This window comes from Uranotaenia lowii, chromosome 3 (assembly GCF_029784155.1).
Source record: "Uranotaenia lowii strain MFRU-FL chromosome 3, ASM2978415v1, whole genome shotgun sequence".
NCBI classification, from domain to species: domain Eukaryota; kingdom Metazoa; phylum Arthropoda; class Insecta; order Diptera; family Culicidae; genus Uranotaenia; species Uranotaenia lowii.
Window position 1 is genome coordinate 23,037,452 of NC_073693.1, and position 26,487 is coordinate 23,063,938.

Genomic DNA, 26,487 nt, shown 5'->3' on the forward strand with positions numbered 1-26,487 from the left:
TACACCCACAAATCAGACTCTACTTCAATAATAAGCTTCCTTGGAAATGGAATTATCGATGCAAGCTTACTAATAACTGGCGTTGTCCTACCAGCGCAACCGAATTGCATATGTCTGAAAGAAACAAAATAAAACATATCCCATATTCTATAACAAGACAAAGCAGGATGGAAACAATCAGCCAGCAGAGATATTGTCGAATGGGGGATGCAATGCTAGAGGAATATTTTATAACTCATAAATGAAAAATGCAATCCAGTAAATTCGACAAAAGTTCGGAACAGATGACAGGTGTTTTTTCCCATCTCCTATGTTTATGAACTCATAAAAATGTAAATAGAACAAACTGGCATTTTCAGAAATGTAGAAAAAAGTTTGATTAGTGACATACTGATGGTGGCGCATCTTGCCCGCTCTGTGAATTTTGTACCTAGTTCCCCTACGATTTCTATATGTGTCGTATGACCAACATCTATTTGCTTAGTGTTAAGTTTTTTTTCGAATTATCCAATAGGAACAAAACCCTATTAAAGGTTTTCTTGTTTCGCTTGAATGTAGTGGTCATGCATCATTTTGCTTGGGAGCTGGAGTCTTCATGCCAGTAGTGCTTTTCCAATCATATCATCTTTGGTAAGGTAGACTTATCAGCGCATTTTCGGCATAGAGATTTGCTAAATAGGCATTGAATTCTATGGGTGTAGTATTTTTTGGATTACTTGTACAGATGTGGATCAAGGACCAGGGTAGCCTGAAATATCATATGTTCCGGTACCTTTTGGGCTGAAATTGCTCTATATCCTGTCAGAATCTGTCAAGCGCATTTCAACTCATTTATTCAATTCTTCTGTGGAATTTCATTGTAAACTAGAAGCTTTTGAGAATATAAGTCTTGAACGTCGCTTTACCATTCCTTAGGATTAACCAACGAGCTGAAAATTTGTTTGAAGCCATCAGTATCTGGAATAAAAACGCTTATCGATATGGGTCCAATCAAATATTACGTAACGCGTTTAGGGTGAAGGATGCCTTTCAGGTTGTTACGGTTTGTGGATTTAAAATAAAAAATCTGATAAGAATGTGTAGGGGTGGGTGGGGGTTGTGGAAAATTATCGTAAATTGCGTTACGTAAGATTCGAACGGACCCTAATTGGTCCTCTCACGACTCCTTAGTATTAAACACGCCTCTCTCAGCGAAACTCAACAGCAGTTAATTTTTATGACATTTTATAATGTTCGAAAATACAGCAAGAATAATAATAATAATAATAATAATATCTATAAAAAGTAAGAGAATGATAAGAAAAAATTAAGCGCCATTTCTTAAAAGTAACATCCAACTACAATGTATTTCATTAGATGCTCATTTATAACCAATTTATATTTTTATTTCATTAGATGCCAATTTGTATCCAATTTGTAACTACAAAATTTTACATATAATATTGACATTACAGTAGTTCCAAAGAGGGCTTGTGATATAGCTCAGTTGGCAAATTTGTTGTCTCCTGAGCCGATGTCCGCGAGTGCGATAAGTTTTTAAATAACGATCGTCCAACCAGAGGTGCCAGGAGTCCTGATTTATCAGGATTTGTCCTGATTTTTGAGAGACCGTCCTGATTTTTCAAAAACTCTTGAATTGTCCTGATTTTTGAAAATTGGTCCCTGAAATGTCCTGATTTGTTCTGATTATCATAAAAACTTCTCAAATACAATTGAATTTGTAGTTTAACTATGAGAAAATCGAATAAATAGGTAATAAAATAGCTTAACCCATTCAACAGATGATAATCTTCGGTTCAGATGATATTTAAATGGTGTTTTTCAATATAAACTACGCAGGCCTGCAAACTGTTGTTGCATAAATCACGGCGTTTACAGCACCTGAATTGCGCCTTTATTTACGCAATCTAAGCAGAAATCCTTATTATTTCTTGAATCAAGAAGTGTCATGAAAAATCCTGATTTTTAGCTTCACGTTGTCCTGATTTTTGACGAAACCACCTGGCACCCCTGGCTTCTAGCAAGAGTCATCTCGAATGCCCAGGGCGTTGCGCAGTGGTTTGACACGCCAAATAGATGTAAGAATATAAACCTTGCTAAAACAGTTTTTTTTAATTCGACTCACATAAAATATTTTAAGGAATAATTGGAAAGCAAACGATATTTTCCTGAACTTCCAACTTCTGTTTCTATGAAAAAAATTAGAACAAAATTCCAAAAAATTAAAACTGAGTAGGTATATGGTTCCCAAGCAATAGAAAACGATTCCAAAACTCAATTAATTATGTATTTTATATACTAAAGTCATAAATTGCCATCGATCTAAAAAATTTTAGAAAAGAAAAATATCTTAAGTCTTGTGAGATGCTTAATTTAACTTAGCTTTTTTTTTTCAATATTTCGAACCACTGTGTTCTGTAGGAGATCACGTGGCTTTTGCTCGGCAGACTGCAATGCAAATGCTGTTCGCACGCATACCAATGTACCTTCGATTCATGGTTCCCAAATAGCGATTTTTGCATTTAAAATGCTTCGATATGACTTTTAGTTAGTCGAATCTCTTATGTTCTCCAACTTATTTCGAAGCTTAAGTTGATAGCAACGGTCTTATCATACAACCCAATTAGTATGAAAACATTTGTGCGTAGTTTTAAATGAAGTTTCAGGGAAAACATCAGCCCAAAAATACCTCTTTAATGAACATGTATTTTTTCCAGCTTCCAACACTGGTGGTGTATTTCGATTGAGGTTGCATGCCAAGAAAAGGAACAAAATTAGTTTTAAATTTTTATTTAAAACCTAAATAAATATTCAGTCTTTAGTCTTTCTAGTATTTTTTGATTTTTTGCCGAGTTTAACTGTAAGCATGAGTATTTATTGCAATTTTTTCAAATGAATGTCCGCGTTTGAAAGCGCATGTGAATTTAACAGTTGCACAAGAAAGGTGAGTTCATCTGATTTTCATACGGTGATTTCCAACATAATTTCCTCGGATGCAGATCGAAAAAAATTAACTCCTTTTAATAAAGTACAAACAATCAAAAAATTCGGTATGCACAGATTTGAAACAAATTATTCTCTTCGCAATGAAAATATATTCAAATTTTATCAGCTCAATTTGGACCTGAAAAACATGAAAAGACATGTTGGCATGCCAAGAAAAGGACCATGCCAAAATGAGGCTCACTTACCCTAGACTAACTAGCGATTAGCTTTTTAACGGCAGTCACTAGAAATTCCAAAAATTAATATGCATCAGTTGGCTCAAGTATGATGAGTTTGAAAAGTCCAAAGTCCAAAGTAAATTTTGACGGCCGCCATAAAAAAAAAACAAAAAGTGTTCGTACAAGTAATTTATTTTTATTTAAAAACTTCCAAATCGTTGCCATACGCTAAGAAAACGAAATTTCTAATCAGCTTCTGGTAAAATTTTGAATTTAGTCTTCTCTCAGAATAAAATTATAAAAAAGTTAATTTTTTTTGCGATAATCTACGACGGAACTTTTTAGTAAGGCATTTTGTCACCTCAGCTCTATAATTTTTGGGAAAGGTTCATATTTTTGTTTAAGAGAATTGAAATTCAGAAAATCATAAAATTAAAAAAATTATGTTGATGGAATTAGTGTGTACTAGCTCTATTTCTTTTCCTCCAAATTGGGTTAACATTTATCGAGTTGTTATTAAATGGAAAGACGTCAAAATTGAGAAATAGTTTAGTATCTTAGCCGTAGATCTAGATAGTTCAATGCATAGAAATGATCATAAGTGTTTTTATTTTTTTTAATAAGGGCCACCCTAATATACATTCTTGAACTAGCTTGATTAGCTTCAATTGGACTGAAAAACGTATGTAACGGATTTAATTTTTTTTAACCTTATCACTGGGCAAATTTTGGTGGGTCTTTTGGGCTGTAGCAAAAAAATAAAGTTTGTTTGAGAATAAATATAGACAAAGTGACTTTTTTTATCTAAAAAATCATGCAACCTTACCGTTTAAAAAAAAAAATGAAACATTTTTAGTTGAAATCATGTATTTTTTACTAAGGTTTTACATTACTTACGCTACAAATGTAGAAAAAGTAATTAAATACTGGCTGATAAATGTCTGCTTTAACGGTTTAATTTTTCTTTCAAAAACTGTATCACTTTGGTTTTTAACTTGGAGCTGTTGTTGATAATTTTTATTTCTGGAGATAGGTTGTTATATTTAGATGGTATAATAAACGATTTTTTTTTTGCTCTAAAGATGTAGTAGATCAACTTCGTTGCAAGTTATCAGAGTGACGAAGGTTTTGAATATTAGCACTAGAGTGTAAGTCGCAGAGTTCTGTTATTGAAAGAATGTAAATAATGTTATGCAATCGCAAAGACTCAAGATGTTGTGTAGGAAACAGTAATGGGGTTGAAAATGTTTTTCAAACAACTATTCTGAAGCTTTTGAAGCATTAGGAGTTGTGACAAAGAGGCTCTCCCTCAAATAAAAAAAAGAGTAGTTTATGTGGGAGTGTGAAAAGGCGTAATTAAATTTTGAAAGAACATCTAGGTAGATCCCTAAATATTTGAACTTTTTCAATAGCAGTTCCATCCACAGCTGTATCTTTTTACGCGTCGAACGAAACAGTATGTAATAAGTCTTTTATATAGTTGAGCGAAAGTAAGATTGAATTAAAGTGTTTAGATAGTAAGTAAAAATGAAGTTTCGAGTCATTTCTGATTTGTTGAATAATCGAGCCATTTTATTTCCGATTTGTTGAATAATCACGCTGAGTAAAACATTGTAGTATCATCAGCAAACAAGCGTGGTGTCTTCTGTAAGAGAAAATTACATAAATCATTATCAATATTTCTTAACTCACTACTTTTGGTATTTTTAATAGGAACAAACTGCTTGCGCCCGTCTAGATAACTATTTAATTTGGACAGAAGAATGTCATGGTTGAGGGTGTCGGAAGCTATTTTAGGATAAAAAAACAATTCCCAACAATGTTTTTCGATTCTATTTTGGATATGATGAAGTCAACAAGTTCCGAAATTGCAATAAGGGTACTCGAGCCTGATTTGAACCCATTTTGCAGCTTGTACTAATCTGGTTTAAGAAGTCAACTATCCTATTCACAAGAGGCCCCTCAAAAACTTTACTAAAACACACCATTTTGATATGGACAATAGTCTCTAAAATTTGATAAAAACTACGGCATTACAGAGATTTCTAAAACACCAATTGGGAATTCCAATTGCATCTCGCTGAATGAACTTATTCTGGAGGCCTTCAATCATTGAAGAAGTGTTCTCCGCGAAAGTTTGATGTTTTGTTGTACTTTTCCTAATCCGGCAAAAGCGACTTAAACGGTGAATCGTTTTTCAAGAACTTCTTCTTGAGCCCTACCATGATTAACTTTTTAAGAATGGAATTTCATGAATTTTTAAGCAAAGTTAGCTAGACATGTATTGTTTACATGGGAACCATTTGGAGACAATCGGATAAGAGCTTTTTGAGATTGCTTCTAAACAAGAAGATCATTGAAACCAAAATTAATTGTACCTACTTAGTTGTGGAAAACTCCCACCGATACCGAAATAAATTGAAATCCAAGATTTTACCATTATCCATGTGGTAAAACCGTTAAAATAAACCTGAGAACCCAAAGGTGTGTTAGAATTGCTAAAAAATGTTGATCGAAGGCAAGGAAAGTAAGTTCATTCAAGCCCACTCCTAACATTTTAACTCGGGAAGTTGCCAAGGAGGTCAATATTTTTTCTGGTTCGTCCAACGGACATGAAAGAGATTCATTTCAACAATGCGTAAGAAAGCCGTCTTGCCTGATCAATAAAAAGAATATAGAGTGTCCCTGTCCCTGTCACAATTAAATGTATGCACACAATTTAAGAACAAATCTTTTTTTTTATGTTCTTTAAAAAGTAAAATTCAACTTAAAAAAATTAGATTCCAGTCAATTGTAGGCCAGTGATCGTATTTTTGATCGAATACTGCTTATTAGCTTCAGAACAGACTGATTTGGGATGATTTTGTCTATTTTTTCCAGTCTTTTGCGAAGAGCTCGCTAGAATCTGCAGGATTTACATGTTTTCTCGATATAGCAGGGCAAAACTTCCCAAAAAGTTTCCATCAGTCTCGGTTGAAGACAATTTAGCGGATTCATCTCATTCGGTACTATCTGGATTTTATTTGATAGGCCATCCATGCCAGGCCATCCTGTCCTTTAGGAAGTGAACTGATACTAAATCAGCCTAGAACAGTACTGGGTGATCATGCTTGCGGATCATGGGCAGCAGGCGACACGGTTCAGGCACTCACGGATGTAAACGGCTGTATTCATTGTATCAGTGATTATGAATGGCTCGGAATACATGCCACGCTCACATATGGCTTGCCGAACCATTGCCTTTTAACGAGTTTTTCGATTAAAATTGATGTCAACACTTTGGCCATCCCGAACAGGGTAATACTCGTAACCCTGAGGCATTTTGTAATCAAACTTGAAACAGGTTTTGCGTCGATAATAACGCCCAGCGATTTTACACACAGGATTTGATCATACATATGAGGCTCTCAGAATCAGAGGGGTGCTAGTGCCAAAATCATCGATTTGGAGTTAAATATACCTAACGATTCTTCTTGTTCCAATGCAAAACTCAGGTTTTTATAATTTGTTTGAACACTTTTTTGATTGAATTAAAATTCCTCGAATTCAAAAAATATATGATAAATCGAGCAACTTCACAACTTTGAAGCGCGTTTTCTCGAAACTATTATTTAAGCACTTGCACCCCTCTGATCCCAAGCGCTTCATATAATTTACGAGGCCTTGGTTTCGAGGAAGCCGCTTGATTTCGACTCAGCTTCGGATTCTTCTGGTTTTTATATGTCTCTAGACCCAATCTTAGCTTGGCGCGATGGACAATGCTCAGAGGAGATTCCACCTTTTGACCATATCCCGAACTGGGGCTATCTTCTTACCGGCGTGTGCACGCATGAGTTTCCAGTCCGAAGTTTTGTCCACCGGACCCGGTTTCAGCCTAGATTTTTTTTTGACTGTAGAATCTGCCAATTGGGGGAAGGGACACTTTACACTCGAATGAAATAAACACACGGATTGGAAACAACTTTCTTTTTACTCCCGATCTCTACAAAGGTTAGTTATTCACTGACTGTGCTATCGAGTCATCCGCATCGCTCGGGGATTGGATAAACGAGTCCATCTCTCGGATGTTTTCTCTCTCGGGTTCTCTCTTGCTTCAATGGATTAAGGGATGTTGGGGACAAGGTTGCCGAAACCACAGAAAAATCTGTAATTTCACAAAATTTTGAGCAAATTTTCATCACAGAATCTGTGTCACAGTACACAGAATTTTTAAACTTTCACAGATTTCACAGAATTTTAAAATTTTGAATGGGTTTCCGAGATTGTAATTTTTTGGGACAATATAAAATTAAGATTTCTTACTTTAAATTAGAAAAGTATGATAAGATTGGTAATGGTAATTGATTTCGCCCATCTGAAATGTGAAAAAGACCCAATTTATTATGAATTTTCTTTGAAATTCAAGGAAATAGCATCACAAAAATCCATCACAGTATTTTGGGGTGAAATCACAGAAAATCAGAATTATTTTTCTCAAAAACACAGAATTTTTTTCGGCAACCTTGGTTGGGGATAGTTCGCAAACCGATTGGATTATAACTCTACATTGACCACGAAACTGCTTTAACACGTTCGTCGCCACGCTCATTTTGGTAGTTTTGCTAGCCGGGCCCAAACAATTTTTCAGAGAGAGAAAGCAAAGAGGGAGAACTCCCATATTTGAAACGTGTGGCGAAGCTGAGCGGCAGCCTTGCCAGATCTACGGATTTCTCCGTAGTTCAACGGATTTTCAGCATTTGTACGGAGCTACGGATCGATGCTCGAAATCTCCGGTTTTCAACATTTCCTACGGATTTTCTACGGATTATCGAAAAAATTCAAGGGATTCTGCGGAGAAACGAAAATTCTCCCCGACGACCAAAAAAAAAAAAAAGGTCATCAAGTTTTATTTTGTCGAAATCAGTACATTTTTAGATTTTCCTAAAATCTACGGACTTGAGCGGTTTTCAATCTGGCAACGCTGCTGAGCGGTAAACTCAAGTAAGAGAGCGTCACCTGCTTTTTGATGTGACGGGCCCCCCCAGGAAATACACCCGTCTGCCGAATATGGGTGACGTGGCGACGAACGTGTTAAGTGGGCCATAGACTACACAAATTGGCCTGTACAAATTCGATGATTCCGCGTCGATTGTTTGATCTATGCTCGCCCACACACTATACAAACATATTTCACGCGAACACAAATGATTGCTGGCGAAAACACGACAGCAACAAAAAATAACCATCTCCACCCCGGCTGGGAGAATGTTTTGTACAAAATATTTCGATCCCGACCGATTTTACTCCAACCGTTTGGGCGCTCATTCAAGCAGTGCCATACACCATGCAAATCGTGCTCACAGTGACAAAATTTCATCGAATTTCATCGCATTTGTACAAATATTGTGTAGTCTGTGGCCCGCTTTACTCTCTGTATTTCGGAATCATATTCCGGACTGGCCCAATGCTTACTTCTTTCATTTTCGCTGACTGCCTCAACAAAATATTGGGGATGGTACACTATTTGTACACGATATTTTTGCGCTTTTCTGAGGAAACGCTTCTCATTTCAACGAAAATTATGTAAATAGGAGCTCACGATACATCAAGTTTTAAGTTGAACTGTAAACAACAACACACAGCAGAAATTAGCTGTTTAAACGTCATCCGGAATGAGAAGGGCTGCATCAAAATCGTTCTTAGTCATAATGGACACCCTATATGATGACAGAATCGTAAGCAAGAAACGTGTACCGTACATTGTTCAAAATTCTGAAATGCTTCTTTATAGGAAAATCTTCAAAATCCACTGTAAGTAAGAAAGATGGGGCTAGTAAAGCACAAAATTTGTCTAAGCTATCTTGAAAAATTTTGAACATGTAAACAATACATCACTTGCTAACTTTGCTGAAAATTTTGTCAAATCCATCTACGCATTCAAAAATTATTGACAAGATAAAAAGGTGCATGAGTTTTGAGAACAGGCCTTAATTTGAAATTTTTTTTCCTCCACTGGAATTTGCCTAATCTTCTCCAGTAATGATAATACAGCGTATCAATTCTAAAAAAAATGAAGAAAAATTAAGGGTTTTATCTCAAGATGAAAAACTGAACTTGATTGCAATGTTTATTCTTCACTTCTGCACAAGTGCCGACCTCATAAATTTGTTTTTCATATTTCACAAACAATTCGTTCGACCTAATCAGCGTTTTTCTTTTACCGAAACCTCCTTCGAACCTACGTTAATATTTTTGCTACTGAGCCGGATATCGGTATCTTTTTTTTGCGTCTCCGGTTTTCTCATCGGATCCAAGAAAAGAATCAGTCATCATCATAAACGTAATCGAGCAAAACCAAGAGACTGGAACGGAGTGTCATCGAGAAGAGACCTACATTGAGCAAATCCTTTATGATGTTTGATTTTTTTTGGGGTACCAATTTTATTTTCAACCCACACCCAAAATTCAGCCTCTGTGCCAATGGCGTGTAGTCAATTACATAGCATCATTGGTACAAGAAGATAACGCGATCGGTGCTGATTCGATTTGCTCCCACCGGCATTAATCTCCCAAGTTAACCGAATTGCGTATGTCTGAAAGAAACAAAATAAAAACGCTTTCACGTCCCTCCCTATCGCACCACAAGACGAAGAAGGATGGAAATAAATACCGGCCAACACCAGGCAGCCAGCGAACCGAGCACTGTGCTTGTGAATGTAGCAAAAGCAACAACAAAAACATCCTTCTAATTCAATCCCTTCAATCCACCAGCAAACAACCACGGCCGAGCTGTGCGTGTGTATGCAGTAAAAGCAACAACAAAAAAAACATTCCTTCAATTCAATTCGCCGGCAAACAACCACGGCTAAGCTGTGCGTGTGTATGTAGCAAAAGCAACAAGAATATATTCCTTCAATTCACCGGCAAACAAGCACCGGCAAAGCTGCCCGGCTTTAGCAGCTGTGTATATGTAGCGTGTGTATGTAATAGCAGGCAGTAAGCAAAGCACAGTTCTCATTCAATGGGTTTCCCGTTTCCTTCACTCCCGTTCCCTTTCCCGTTTCCATCGCAAGACAAATGAATACCTTGAAAGGAGGCCAAACACCGGGAAGCCACTGTCGTGCGTTTCTTTTGTGATTGATCGGTGGCAGAATGCCTATGACAAATATCCCTCTACCTGCATGAAGCTCAAATAGTACACTGGTTAAAATGTCGGTCTGGAAGTCCATTTAGTTAGTGATTTGAGTTCGATTCTCCCTACGGGCGCTGTGGTTTATATTTTTATTTTCTTGTTTCTGGGATGAATTATCCAATAGGGAGGAAATCCCATAAAATGTTTTTCTTGTTTTGCTTGAATGTAGTGGTCATGCATCATTTTAGTTGGGTGCCGAGTCCTTATGCCAGTTACGGTTTTTCAAACATATCATCTTCGGCACAGTGCACATTTCAGCGCATTATCGGCACAGAGATATGCTAAATAGGCATTGGATTTTTGCAACCTCTTCTATGGGTGCACCTATAATGTGCCGAGTCATCTTCAATTTTGTTCCTCGAGGGTGGTTTTCTGCAACTGTTATCGTTTGCAAAACAACGTTCATTTACCCAATATTATCGGCTACAATTGTACCATTAACATGCAAATTGTTTTTATTTGAAAATTAAATAGCAGTTAAAGATTGAACTTTCCGTTTTTAATATGCACCGGATCAGGTTGGATCTTTAAAGTTGAGGTCGTTGACTGTCAAGAATGCCTTTACGCGAATTTAGATTCAATCATCACTTTTCGAAAATTTAACAAGTACAGAATTATTAAAATAACAAAAACTACAATTACAAAACGTTTTGAAATTGAGACTGATAGTAGGATTAATCGGAATCGCTCATTGATCGTTTCACAGTTCTTCACACTAATCTGTTGTTATGGTCATCTAAAAATAACTGAACACATATAATGTAATCAATTGGTAACTTTTTTTCTTGCTTTATTAAAAACAATTATTCGGTCACAGTCTTAATTTCTGTGCTGCGTTTTGCTGCCATTTCCTAGTTGATAGTTAGAGGTTCGGTGACCTCTCTGGTGTCAGCAGCTCGATATAGGAGTTAATGAATAAAAAAGTTACTGAAGACAGACTACGCTACCGATGTTTTTTTGTTGAAACAGTGAAACAGTGAAATCGTTAAACAATTTTTAATTCAACAAAGAATCTTAATTTTTTTTTTATTTGATTATTGGGATTTTAACGGGTATGGGGTCATTCATCCCTCTAAAGAATCTTAAAGAAATATCCAAAATAGTTCTATGAATAGCACTCTTTCCTTTTTAAATGATATGGCACCATTTAATTTTTTAGATCATATTTACAGTTATCAAATTAAAAATAAAATAAATTATTGGACTATCCAACTACAGAGATATCGTCCAGATTGGTAGCAGTGCTGGCATTGCGATCAAACCGGACAAAACTGTCACTTTCCCGGATTATGGGATCTACGTCGAAGAGCCGAATCAACGCCAACAAACTAAGTATCACGTACGGGACAATAACTGAAATTAAAAAAAAAGATTTATGAAAAAAGTTTCAATTGGTTAAGGGTGACAAATTTTCAAGTTGATAAAATTCTGTAAAATTATGATAGTTTTTGAAGTTTTCAAAAATATCAAGATTATTGAAATTCAATAGATTAACATAAATAGTTTCAACTTAGGTGCGTTCTGACCAAAGTCTAACAAAATTTACAGTGTTTCTAGAGATTTGTCGTTTTGAAGTTTTTCCCCGATTGATTTTTTTTATTTCTGCTGTTTAACTATACTGGTGTTTTAATATAAAATCATAGTGAATAATAAAATTCAATGTAAACCCCTAAAATTTCTAACAATTCTTTCCTAAAACTGATTAACCGGTATGTAATCAGGGAAAACAAATTCTTGGATGTCTCATAATACGTAGTTTGATAGGTTTTCACAAAATTTCGGGACGAACCCAACGAAATTGGCATCTGTTCATTGTTTTGTTCCCAAATTTCAATAATTTTGCTAATTAAGTTCGGTTAGCTTGATCTTGTAATTTTAATGGTTTTGCGGTTCTTTTAAGCATTTCAGTTTTTCTAAAATTTGTACAGAGTTGTAAAACAATTTGTACAGATCTTAGAGAAAACTGTAGAAAATATCTCGAAATATATCAAATCATCTTATCAACTTGAAAAGGGGAATTTGTCTCACAAAACTTAAAGTTATCAGATTGTTTTATTATTCATATATTTATATAGTTATTTTATAAGTGCAGTTATATTTATTTGTACAAATCCAAACCTTGTTTTATTTTTTTTATTTCAATAAACAATTTTGGTAATGTCCTAGATTGAACTGAGGATTGGTGAAAATATAGAAAACCGTGAAAAGGACTAGGCTGAACTTCAATCGTTTTAAGAAAGATATTATTTTGTTATCGCTCTACCTTCGATTTCGAAATATTTTTTTACATAAAACATATTTTCCAGATCAGGTAACTTTAAGCAAAAGTTTAACATAGGAAGAATGAAAAATAAAATACTGGGTTCAACGAAAAAACACAACAACAACAGCAACGACAACAACATTGAAACACAATGTCTTTTCCTAGCAAAAAGACAGCTGCTTAAAAACGTCTTACGCTGCCAAAATATTAGCTTTATAAAATAGTTTGAGAATCATCTAAATAAAGCATTTCAGATTGAAAAGAAATTTTAGAGACAAGTTCAGTTCGACCCGTATGCCCGGAATATTGTGAAAAAACTGCCCGGATTTATTCATAAAATTTGAAAAATTTATCAAAATTAACAAATCTGGTTTTAAACGTTTCGTCGAAAAACGGTTTTGTAAACGTTTGTTTTAACAAAATAAACCATTTTTTTTCTTTCGGATACCTTTAATAAAAATTGAAGACTGCTGATGTGTTTCGACAAAAAAAATCAAATCTTTTTTTGCACCCTTCACCTTTTTTGAATTATTGTCTGAAATTTGCCTCCCGAATTTTCCAGATTTTGCCCGGTTTCTGCAGTAGAAAATTTTAAATCAATTCCCCATTTTTGACATATTTTTCAAAAGATTTGACCGGAATTGACCGGCCCGGCTATGTGCGAAAACAATTGTGGAATTCTTAATCTATATATCGAACACTGAATCATTTGATGACGAAAAAAAGGAAACTAGATAACATAAAAGGTTTTAAAAAAGCGATAAAAACATTTTTTGTTGACTTATTCACGAAAATATATTTTTTGAAGCATATCTATATGCGAAACTACCGAAAACTACTCCTACACTAAGAATGGAAAAATTGAAAAATCGTATTTTATTCAAAAAAAATCTTGATATACACATCATTTCTAACTGTTTAAAGTAATTTTTAGGAAAAATAAAAAGAATCATGGAATCATTCCGTGAAAAATTTTACAAACATGACAATTTTCCCGGTGATGTGCCAAAACTCCCGATTTTTCCCGGTTTCCCGGTAACGCGATGAAACTCCTAAGTTTTTCCCGGTATTGTCGGTTCGCTACCCTGAAATTATTCGTTTGGTCAATTCCGCCAAAACTCTTAAACAATCGGTTAAACTTGTCAAAACTTTTTATTTTTGACTTAAATTTGGAAATTTCGAGATCCATGACAATAGAAAATAATTTCTCCATTCTTAAAGGGTTGTTTTTCTGGCAAAAAGCATCATCGTTTCCACAATTGAAAACAAAACTAAATTTTTAATATTCGTGATTTAAAAAAAACTATTAACAAAAAGTTTCAACTTGGCCTTCAGAATTTCTGAAGTTCTCCCAAAATTTCAAAACTATTGAAAATTATTTGGAATGAAAAATTTTGATCGGTCAATTTCTGACACTTTTTTGGAAAGATTCTATGAATTATGGAAATTTAAAAAAAACGCTTTCCATTCTGTCAATTACTTTAAAGTTTTCGAATTTCATATCGGTAGTGTGTAGATTGTATAAAACAGAAAAAAAAGATTGAAGAAATGATAAAAATTACGTTGTCAAAGAGGCCAAAATTGTCAACACTGTTTTGATTTTAAGATTTTAAATTTTTTTAAAGAGTTCTATTTGCTTAAATTTTTGATAAAATATCAAATTGTTGTAATATTCAAAATTTTGAATTTGTCCGAAGTTGTTGTATAACAAAATAAGTTAAATTGCCTAAAAATACTAAAACTAGCAACATTAAAAAAATTCTATATTGATTTTTTTTCTCAAAATTGTAGATAAATAATAAATCAATTTCAAAATTTTTAAACCATTGCACATTGGATACAGAAGTGTGTAAACCGCGAAAAAATTCAATATCTTCCCTCCTACATGAAGCAAATCTATGAAAATATACTTTTCTTAGGTGAAAATTTCCGAAAAACCGATTGGACATAGTTTTTGATGCCTCACGAGCTTAAAAACGGAGCAATAGTGTCTTTTTGAACCCTAATTTACCTATACTTTGTAAACAATTAAGAAAATCACTGAATTGGACTGAAAAATTTTTATCTTTTGAGAATTTTTTCCAGGAATCGAATGAAGGCTGTTTGAGCTACCACATGCTTCGGAAAATGCAGTTATGGCTGATTTTACCCCCAATTCCCCTACATTTTTCAATTAATTGTGAAAAAGTAAGTTCGTACTTGAAAAATTTGAATCAAATGAGACCTATCTTGTGTGATTTTTTTCGAGGAGTCGATTGAAGGCTGTTTGAGATACCGCACACATCGGAAAATGGAGTTATTTCTATTTTAAACTCGATTGCCCTACATTTTTCAAATAGTTCAGAAAAACCATGTTCAGACTTGAACATTTTCAAGCAAATGTGACTCACCTATTTTTTTTTTGTTTCTAGGAATGAAGGCTGTTTGAGACACCGTACACATCGTAAAATGGAATTATGGCTTTTTTTGCCCTCAATTCCTCTAAATTTTTCAATTAATTGAGAAAAAAGTATGCTCGGACCTTAACATTTTGAATGCATTAAGACTTATCTTGAGTGGTTTTTTTCGAGGAATTTAATGAAGGCTGATTGAGTTACCGCACGCATCGGCAAATGGAGTAATGGCCGTTTTACCTTCAAATCCTCAATTTTTTTTAAAATTATTTAAATTGTCAAAATTGTAGAAATTTTAGAAACTGTAGAAATTGTCAAAATTGTCAAAATTGTGAAAATTGTAGAAATTGTCAAAATTGTAAAAATTGAGGAAATTGTAAAAATTGCCAAAATTGTCAAAATTGCCAAAAGTGTCAAAATTGTCAAAATTGTCAAAATTGTCAAAATTGTCAAAATTGTCAAAATTGTCAAAATTGTCAAAATTGTCAAAATTGTCAAAATTGTCAAAATTGTCAAAATTGTCAAAATTGTCAAAATTGTCAAAATTGTCAAAATTGTCAAAATTGTCAAAATTGTCAAAATTGTCAAAATTGTCAAAATTGTCAAAATTGTCAAAATTGTCAAAATTCTCAAAATGATCAAAATTTGTCAACATTGTCAAAATTTTTCAAATTGCCAAAATTGTCAAAATTATCTAAATTGTCAAAATTGTCAAAATTGTCAAAATTGTCAAAATTGTCAAAATTGTCAAAATTGTCAAAATTGTCAAAATTGTCAAAATTGTCAAAATTGACAAAATTGTCAAAATTGTCAAAATTGTCAAAATTGTCAAAATTGTCAAAATGGTCGAAATTGTCAAAATTGTCAAAATTGTCAAAATTGTCAAAATTGTCAAAATTGTCAAAATTGTCAAAATTGTAAAAATTGTCAAAATCGTTGAAAATTGTAAAAATTGTCAACATTATCAAAATTGTCAAAATTGTCAAAATTGTCAAAATTGTCAAAATTGTCAAAATTGTCAAAATTGTCAAAATTGTCAAAATTTTCAAAATTATCAAAATTTGTCAACATTGTCAAAATTTTCAAAATTTTTCAAATTGCCAAAATTGTCAAAATTATCTAAATTGTCAAAATTGTCGAAATTGACAAAATTGTCAAAATTGTCAAAATTGTCAAAATTGTCAAAATTGTCAAAATTGTCAAAATTGTCAAAATTGCCAAAATTGACAAAATTGCCAAAAGTGTCAAAATTGTGAAAATTGTCAAAATTGTCAAAATTGTCAAAATTGTCAAAATTGTCAAAATTGTCAAAAATGTCAAATTTGTCAAAATTGTCAAAATTGTCAAAATTGCCAAATTGCCAAAATTGTCAAAATTGTCAAAATTGTCAAAATTGTCAAAATTGTCAAAATTGTCAAAATTGTCAAAATTGTCAAAATTGTCAACATTGTCAAAATTTTCAAAATGATCAAAATTGTCAAAATGATCAAAATTTGTCAAAATTGTCAAAATTGTCAAAATTATCAAAGTAATAAAAATTGTTAAATTGTCAAAATTGTCAAAATTGCCAAATTGTCAAAATTGTCAAAATTGTCAAAATTGTCAAAATTGTCAAAATTGTCAAAATTGTCAAAATTGTCAAAATTGACAAAATTGTTAAAATTTTCAAAATGATCAAAATTGTCAAAATTATCAAAATTTGTCAAAATTGGCAAAATTTTCAAAATTATCAAAGTAATAAAAATTGTCAAAATTGTCAAAATTGTCAAAATTGTCAAAATTGTCAAAATTGTCAAAATTGTCAAAATTGTCAAAATTGTCAAAATTGTCAAAATTGTCAAAATTGTCAAAATTGTCAAAATTGTCAGAATAGTTAAAATTGTCAAAATTATCAAAATTGTCAAAATTGTCAAAATTGGCAAAATTGTCAAAATTGTCAAAATTGTCAAAATTGCCAAAATTGACAAAATTGCCAAAAGTGTCAAAATTGTGAAAATTGTCAAAATTGTCAAAATTGTCAAAATTGTCAAAATTGTCAAAATTGTCAAAATTGTCAAAATTGTCAAAATTGTCAAAAATGTCAAATTTGTCAAAATTGTCAAAATTGTCAAAATTGCCAAATTGTCAAAATTGTCAAAATTGTCAAAATTGTCAAAATTGTCAAAATTGTCAAAATTGTCAAAATTGTCAAAATTGTCAACATTGTCAAAATTGTCAAAATGATCAAAATTGTCAAAATGATCAAAATTTGTCAAAATTGTCAAAATTGTCAAAATTATCAAAATTATCAAAGTAATAAAAATTGTCAAAATTGTCAAAATTGTCAAAATTGCCAAATTGTCAAAATTGTCAAAATTGTCAAAATTGTCAAAATAGTCAAAATTGTCAAAATTGTCAAAATTGTCAAAATTGTCAAAATTGTCAAAATTGTCAAAATTTTAAAAATGATCAAAATTGTCAAAATGATCAAAATTTGTCAAAATTGTCAAAATTTTCAAAATAATCAAAGTAATAAAAATTGTCAAAATTGTCAAAATTGTCAAAATTTTCAAAATTGTCAGAATAGTTAAAATTGTCAAAATTATCAAAATTGTCAAAATTGTCAAATTGTCAAAATTGTCAAAATTATCAAAATTGTCAAAATTGACAAAATTGTCGAAAATGTTAAAATATGTTGAAAGTTTCTAGAATATTAAGCTGGGTAAACCCCCTTTAAATAATCAACATAGAAAAGAATTGAATTCACTAATCGAAACCTGTTCGATTAATGCTGTTATAGCTGTAGTTTGACTTAATTGAAATCAATGGCTTGTCTTTGTCGTTTTTTTCCAGAAAAAGACAGAGTTTTTCTTACTGACAGTTTTTCAGCTCATCTGTCTTATTTGCTGTAGGCGGAACGTTATAAATACAAACTTTGAACCAACTTTTCAAATTTGCGCTCCTATCTCAATCAGGAGAGCATATCAAAATAAGAACTTAAACATATCTCAACGAGATATTTGTATCCTTTTCAGTTAGAATATTGTTCTCATAATTTTCGACTCTTAGTTTCTAGAATCTTGGTTATATCTTATTTTGATTGGCATTTTTTGACTGTATCGAACTCACTTTCAACGATAAAGAATTTGTTTCAAATTGTTACAATATATTATAACCGCATCTTATTTTGATATGCATATAACTTTCCATGAAACATGGACATCGAAGTCAACGGCCCAAACCGTACTTTAATGAGTTTCGCTCAGCAGATTCATAAAATTGAATCAAATTTTTGGGATACCAAAAATTGAGTACGGATTTAGCAAATAGTGTGAGTTACTGACATTCCACTAGAAATTTTTCTCGAAGCATTCATATCTTGATAAGTTATAATTTTGATAGGACTTGTTCTGCCTAATATCATACTATGCTATCTGAACCAGAAATAATCTTGATAGGAGCATATCAAAAACTTATATAATTTAGCTATGATCGTATAGATTTTTTGATATAATTTGAGATATTTTAACATCCTGCGAGTACTGAATTATAACTCATTTAGATAGAAAAAAAAAAATTAGTATCAAAATATCTCATCTTGATATAATTTTGTTTTTCCCTCCTGATCCGGATAACATCTCGATATTGATAGTTGAAGCCCGAAAATTTTGAGAACTTTTCAAGTCTGAGCTTTTTCAGCCATTCTGTCTTCGCAATGGTGTCGAAAATTTTAAATTTTAAAGTTGATCATCAAGCAACAGCCTTTTAAATCTGTGCACATTGAACCACTCCATCTCATGTTCCGAAACCGGAACAAAATCAGATTGAACTAACAACCGTGAGCGAAAGCCAAAAAGCAAAGCTTTCCACTAATTCATCTGGGGATGTGCGATTTTGTAAATATTGACACCTTCTTAGAAGAAAGTAATCTGCATTGTTTACACTTCGGTGAAATTGGTTTAACCCGAACTAGTTGACTAGTTGGTTACACTAACTAACCCATGATGTGATTAACTTGACTCAATTTTGATCGGAACTTGTCAAACCGAATTTTGAAGAAAGAGAAAATAATTTCAACTTCTCAATATACTCAAGAACTCAAAACTCAACTTACACAACATCAGCGGCATCCCGAAGCCGAAAAATGCCGTTTTGTACCAGGCAAAATCGTCCACTATCAGGTAGAGGTCTCGACAGATGACCAGTAACAGCTCCAGCGAAAACATCCCCAGGAACGGGTAGATCCATGGTTTGTGTTCCTAGGAAAAGGAAGGTAGATTTCTAGAACATTTTTCACTGGAAGCAATTTGACAGAACTTACCCGGTAGACTCCTATGAGGAGCATACTGGCTACCGCTGTCCAAGCGATTCCGAAAATAATGAACGATACACCCGTGTATCGGAGATTGTAAACTGTCGAATGTGAGATAGAATAATTATTCAAATTTCCAATAACTGGTTTTTACTCTTGGTCTATGATATACTCACGTTCTGTCCAATCATGCCCGGCTTCATGGAAAATCGATGTTACCAGAATGGTGATAACAATACTGGCGGTGGCAATACAGTATCCGTGAAATTTGATGAAAAGTCGAAGGAATTTATCCATGCTGCGGTTGAGTTCCTTCCTGGTGGGTGACTTTTCTCACTGTGTTGATTTCTGTTTGATTACATTTGCACTAAACAACACTTTTTCTGACAAGAATCACTCCATCAAACTGGTAAAATCACTATTGATTGCTTCACAGTCCTGCATAGTCCGATTCGATTGCTACAAAGATAGCTCCATACGGATGGGTTAGTTGTGGGTTAATGTTTACCGCTCTCTAATTTGGGCCGAATTCAAAAACCCCCAATCCCGAACGGGACGGATTGAGTTGGCTGAGCTGAGAGAATGCAGACGGAATTTCTTCCTCCCTCTCTGTTGTTTTCTGTCTGTGAGAGAAAACCGAGAAAACCGTAGTTTACTACCGAAGCCGATACACGGTCGAAAAAGGTTTGACAAACGCCTGTCGACTGTCGAGAAGCATGCGTTCTACGCGTAATAGGGATAATCTAAATTTACAAATCTTTCATTTTTCGAACATTTTTGGAATTTTAAATTTATTATATTTTACCCCAAAAGTTGGACCTACATTTTGTTGACAAACTACTTCGCCTTGTACGAACACCATCTGGGGGAATCATCATATCGATGGCAGCCAAGACTCCGCAAGGAATAGTAAACGAAAACACAGAGCGAGAGAGATGAGCGTAAAATCCGATGCAGCATAGCTATGTTTGCTATGTCGCTGTAGCATTCCTATGCTACATTATAACGAAGTCGCCATTTTTGCGAGGGCAGGTGCAACATATAAATGGAGTCTCACTCAGAGTGCCTCCAGTAGGGTGGGTGCATACTGAGGAAAAGTAGGCAAGGGGTACCAAAAGTTTCTCATTGGTGGGGGGGTGGAGACGGTGCGCTTTTTGACAGCGAATTGTTCGCCTACCATGCCTACGATTACGATTGCCTGTCACAAGATGGACGATTCCGTGCATTGGTATAAGAACACACCTAGCTTTACCCGCCTTGGTCTCACTATTTTTATGTAGCACTCTCGTGACCGAACTCTGCAGCATGCAGCATGCTACACGACACAACGCAACATTCATAAGATTTGATGCATTATGGAAAATAATGATACGTGTCAAATTAAAAATTTTACCGGTTTAGGAAATTACAAAATTTATTAAAAAAAATTGACAATTTTGAAAATTTTGACAATTTTGACAATTTTGACAATTTTGACAATTTTGACAATTTTGACAATTTTAACAATTTTGACAATTTTGACAATTTTGAAAATTTTGAAAATTTTGACAATTTTGACAATTTTGACAATTTTGACAATTTTGACAATTTTGACAATTTTGACAATTTTGACAATTTTGACAATTTTGACAATTTTGACAATTTTGACAATTTTGACAATTTTGACAATTTTGACAATTTTGACAATTTTGACAATTTTGACAATTTTGACAATTTTGACAATTTTGACAATTTTGACAATTTTGACAATTTTGACAATTTTGACAATTTTGACAATTTTGACAATTTTGACAATTTTGAAAACTTTGACAATTTTCACAATTTTGATAATTTTGACAATTTTGACAATTTTGACAATTTTGACAATTTTGACAATTTTGACAATTTTGACAATTTTGACAATTTTGACAATTTTGACAATTTTGACAATTTTGACAATTTTGACAATTTTGACAATTTTGACAATTTTGACAATTTTGACAATTTTGACAATTTTGACAATTTTGACAATTTTGACAATTTTGACAATTTTGACAATTTTGACAATTTTGACAATTTTGACAATTTTGACAATTTTGACCATTTTGACAATTTTGACAATTTTGACAATTTTGACAATTTTGACAATTTTGACCATTTTGACAATTTTGACAATTTTGACAATTTTGACAATTTTGACAATTTTGACAATTTTGACAATTTTGACAATTTTGACAATTTTGACAATTTTGACAATTTTGACAATTTTGACAATTTTGACAATTTTGACAATTTTGACAATTTTGACAATTTTGACAATTTTGACAATTTTGACAATTTTGACAATTTTGACAATTTTGACAATTTTGACAATTTTGACAATTTTGACAATTTTGACAATTTTGACAATTTTGACAATTTTGACAATTTTGACAATTTTGACAATTTTGACAATTTTGACAATTTTGACAATTTTGACAATTTTGACAATTTTGACAATTTTGACAATTTTGACCATTTTGACAATTTTGACAATTTTGACAATTTTGACAATTTTGACAATTTTGACAATTTTGACAATTTTGACAATTTTGACAATTTTGACAATTTTGACAATTTTGACAATTTTGACAATTTTGACAATTTTGACAATTTTGACAATTTTGACAATTTTGACAATTTTGACAATTTTGACAATTTTGACAATTTTGACAATTTTGACAATTTTGACAATTTTGACAATTTTGACAGTTTTGACAATTTTGACAATTTTGACAATTTTGACAATTTTGACAATTTTGACAATTTTGACAATTTTGACAATTTTGACAATTTTGACAATTTTGACAATTTTGACAATTTTGACAATTTTGACAATTTTGACAATTTTGACAATTTTGACAATTTTGACAATTTTGACAATTTTGACAATTTTGACAATTTTGACAATTTTGACAATTTTGACAATTTTGACAATTTTGACAATTTTGACAATTTTGACAATTTTGACAATTTTGACAATTTTGACAATTTTGACAATTTTGACAATTTTGACAATTTTGACAATTTTGACAATTTTGACAATTTTGACAATTTTGACAATTTTGACAATTTTGACAATTTTGACAATTTTGACAATTTTGACAATTTTGACAATTTTGACAATTTTGACAATTTTGACAATTTTGACAATTTTGACAATTTTGACAATTTTGACAATTTTGACAATTTGACAATTTTGACATTTTTGACAATTTTGACAATTTTGACAATTTTGACAATTTTGACAATTTTGACAATTTTGACAATTTTGACAATTTTGACAATTTTGACAATTTTGACAATTTTGACAATTTTGACAATTTTGACAATTTTGACAATTTTGACAATCTTGACAATTTTGACAATTTTGACAATTTTGACAATTTTGACAATTTTGACAATTTTGACAATTTTGACAGTTTTGACAATTTTGACAATTTTGACAATTTTGACAATTTTGACAATTTTGACAATTTTGACAATTTTGACAATTTTGACAATTTTGACAATTTTGACAATTTTGACAATTTTGACAATTTTGACAATTTTGACAATTTTGACAATTTTGACAATTTTGACAATTTTGACAATTTTGACAATTTTGACAATTTTGACAATTTTGACAATTTTGACAATTTTGACAATTTTGACAATTTTGACAATTTTGACAATTTTGACAATAGTGACAATTTTGACAATTTCGACAATTTTGACAATTTTGACGAATATGACAATTATTCCGGTTTTAACAGGTTTTAACAGTGTTAGTTTTGATTATTTTTCAAGTTTTCGTCATTTTGATGATTTTGACAATTTTTTATTTTCAACAGAATTCGTTTCCATTGTTTGTTTGTTCTTGTTTTAGATCTTTGATAATTTCAAAGAACAAGATTTCCCTCTAATAGAGTTTTTTTTTCAACTTTATTCTTATTTTCGTTAAACCTCGAAACCGGAATGTCCTACAAATTTTAAATATTCTAGGAAAATGTAGCAAATAGAACAAAACATCAATCCTGTTCTCTCAACAAATTTAAAAAATATATTTTTAGAGTGATTGTACTTAGTCTGAAAAAATCCGGAAAATTTGGTTTGATTTTTCTTTTGCATTACTTTAAAATGTTTCCCACGTGAAAAAATTATTCTAAATTTTTCTTTTTCAATATGTTAATCGTTAGAGTATAATATGAACTTCATAATGCCATATTATCACAATATATGGTATGGGTTTAATTTAAGGTTGCCTGAATTTTTTCCATATCATCCGGGCCTAGCAATTCCGGGCATTTTTTCAAAATAAACCTGGCAAAATCCGGGCATGGATTTCAATTTTTCAAATCCAAAAACTGGGCAAAATTCAGGAGTTATTATATATAAAAGCAAAGAAAAAATGCAACAAAAAAAATGAAATTAATATTTTATTAATGCAATTGCAGACTTCCAAAAACTTTTTGGAACACTTAAATATTTAAAGGTTTATAAAAGTAAATCAGCGAAATTATTTGACACAACCGTTGAAAATTTCCATACCGTTAATAGATTTAGCTGAAACTTACTCAAAAACTTTGATTTTTTTTGGTTTCTTTGTGAAAATTGTGAAAAAATCCGGGCAATATCCGGACTTTTTTCACGATATCCGGGCAACCGGGCCGGACCGGACTTTCTCAAAATTTTGCATCAAATATCCGGGCAACCCCGGATAAAACCGGGCAATCTGGCAAGCTTAGTTTAATTGATCCGTAGAGTACAAAAAGATATATTTTATTCTGAATGAATCGTGATCATTGATTAAGACCATGACCTGTGGATGAATTGATGGTATTAAAAACACCAGCGTAAATAACAATCTGAAGATTTGTCAAAATAAGAAGTTGAATTGTTTAGAACTTGAAAGTATGCGTACAGAAAAATGCATATGACCCATTTCACGGTGACATCACGGAATTTTCAGAATACTATTTCAGTAAATTGCGCAAATAAGTTAAAATAGTTTGCGGACAAATCTATAGAAGGAAGGTATACCAATAGACTCAGAATTCAAAGCACTACATTTTGATATTAAATTTTATTTTCTCGATAAACTTAGTAATTGAAATGTGAGCTAATGAAGTTTTGACATCACAACGCGCGAATTTTTTTTTGTTCCGAAAATTTTGCATTTCCGGCCTTCGTTCTCAATATTCATTTTTACAAAATAAGTACCTTAAAACGGGGTAATAATGATAACTTTTTTTAAAATATTTCTCGATTATTATTTCTGTTAAGGGGAATGTGGCATGTTTCATATTTTTTTAAACCAGTACTTGACTCCTATGAACGTAAAACATTGACTATGGCTTCTTTTAAATTGATTAAAAAATCGATTTCATCTTTGTTTAGAAATTGATGCTTTAGGGTAACATTGATCAGTCTCTATTTTGACGGTTTTAACGAGTTTTCTTGATCATAAAGGATACAAAACACCTCCATAATGTTTACAAATGCTGGTGATTGATAAACTAAGACAGTTCGTGTGTTAAGGCCGAACAACAATTATAACCGAAAGATAGACAATGATGCTGCAAATTAAGGGGCTATTTTTTTTAACATCACTTGTTCATTTTTATCCATAAAAAATATGAAATTTATCCTTCATTCAATTATCTATGCCCTCGCTTTATTCGCCCTGATTTTTTTCCTTTAAACTTTGCAATTTGATAGGGTTTCTAGCCTTTTGCCCTAGACTGACTTACTCTTGGAATACGTCCCTATTTTCTAAATATAAAAAAATTACCTCAAGTTCAACTGCCACATAAATCAACCTGCTGAGCTTTGATTTCATCAGCAAGGGTTTTTGTTTGCGACCCTTTGAAAAAAATAGATATTTCAAGATTTTGAAATAACTTTTTTACTAACGATTGAAATTTACAAAAACAAACCAAGATTTCACCAATTCGAAACTCAATATTTAGGTTTTTAAATTAACGTAGAAAAAAGTTTTTATATATTTTAACTTGAGACTTAGTTATTTATGTTTATGTGGAAAAATTTCATGTTGATCAAAGCTACCCTAGTGATCAATGTTACCCCGTTTTACGGTAATGATGAAAAGTGATATTTTGAAAATTTCCTCTCAAACATTGTGAAAGTAATCTGTAAGAGCAAGTTCACTGATGTTGGGAAAAAGTGGTAGAAATTTTGACATTTTGAAAATTTTCCCATACAAAAATGATTTCAAGATCTTCGGGCGTTGTATTTTTTTACAGCATTGTCTCTATTTCAGCCGTATATGATAGAAATATTGCTGTTTTTGCATCACAGCATGCGAAACTACAACACGTGTTGTAAAAAAAACTTGAAGGCCACAGATCTTGAATATGTTTTTGCATGGGAAAATTTTCAAAATGTGCTAAAAGTAACAAAATTTCTACCACTTTTTCCCAACACCAGTGAACTTGCTCTAATATTTGAAGCAAATTGTTTACTATTCTTCAGCGCACTTATGACTGTGACACTTGTGCGAACTCGTACATTTGTGCGACCTGTCAATTCAGTGTAAAATCTGTCGGAGTTCTACACGCTAACCGGTTTTCAGTCAACTTGTGTATGGATAACTGCGACTGCAAAACATTGCACGAAATCCAATTTTCAATGAAAGAGATAATAAAAACTAATAAATTTGAAAACTTTCGAAACAATATTTAGTGTGTTTAGGATAAAACGGTGAGTAGATTAAAGTTTTTAATTATTTGTTTTCTGATATATCTGTCAGTCAAGCAAAAATTGCTTGATTAAAATGGTAATATTTTTGTGTTGTTCGAAATTGAAATTTCAAAATAGTGATATCTCATTTAAAACAAAAGTTTTGTAAAACTTTCACTACCAAAATTTGCGTAAAGAATGGTTTTATTCAACAATACCTTATTTCGAAATTAATAAATTCATTATTGCCTTTAAAAATATCCGTTAAATTAAGAACTTTTTGTTATTCTAGGAGCAAGCTAGTCACATCGAAACGTAAGCATTTGACTTCACTTTAGTTGTAGCTTTCTCTGAAAAATGATCGCAGAGTGAAAATTTTAAAGCGGATCGTTCTCAGTACCAAATTTCATCAGATCAGAACTTATCGTTTGAAAAAAGAACTTGCTAATCAAGAATACTGCCAATATCTGATTTAAATAAATAATCAAAAGATCCTTAACGGTTTT

At 32.2% G+C, this 26,487-nt stretch overlaps 2 protein-coding genes across 5 annotated transcripts in view; one reads left to right on the forward strand and one right to left on the reverse strand.

The window, feature by feature from the left end:
- LOC129755152 (uncharacterized) overlaps positions 1–19,849 on the reverse strand; it is a 30,802-nt gene extending 10,953 nt beyond the window's left edge. Inside the window, exons 1-3 of the mRNA XM_055751507.1 lie at positions 19,459–19,849; positions 19,292–19,383; positions 19,085–19,229 (exon numbers count right to left, since the gene is read on the reverse strand). Of these exons, the coding sequence (XP_055607482.1) occupies positions 19,085–19,229; positions 19,292–19,383; positions 19,459–19,579 (358 nt within the window). The 5' untranslated portion in view covers positions 19,580–19,849. The remainder of the gene's footprint in view (positions 1–19,084; positions 19,230–19,291; positions 19,384–19,458) is intronic.
- The window catches only part of LOC129755150 (ras-interacting protein RIP3), a 430,486-nt gene that overhangs the window by 206,527 nt on the left and 197,472 nt on the right, over positions 1–26,487 (forward strand). The gene's annotated exons all lie outside the window — the stretch shown is intronic.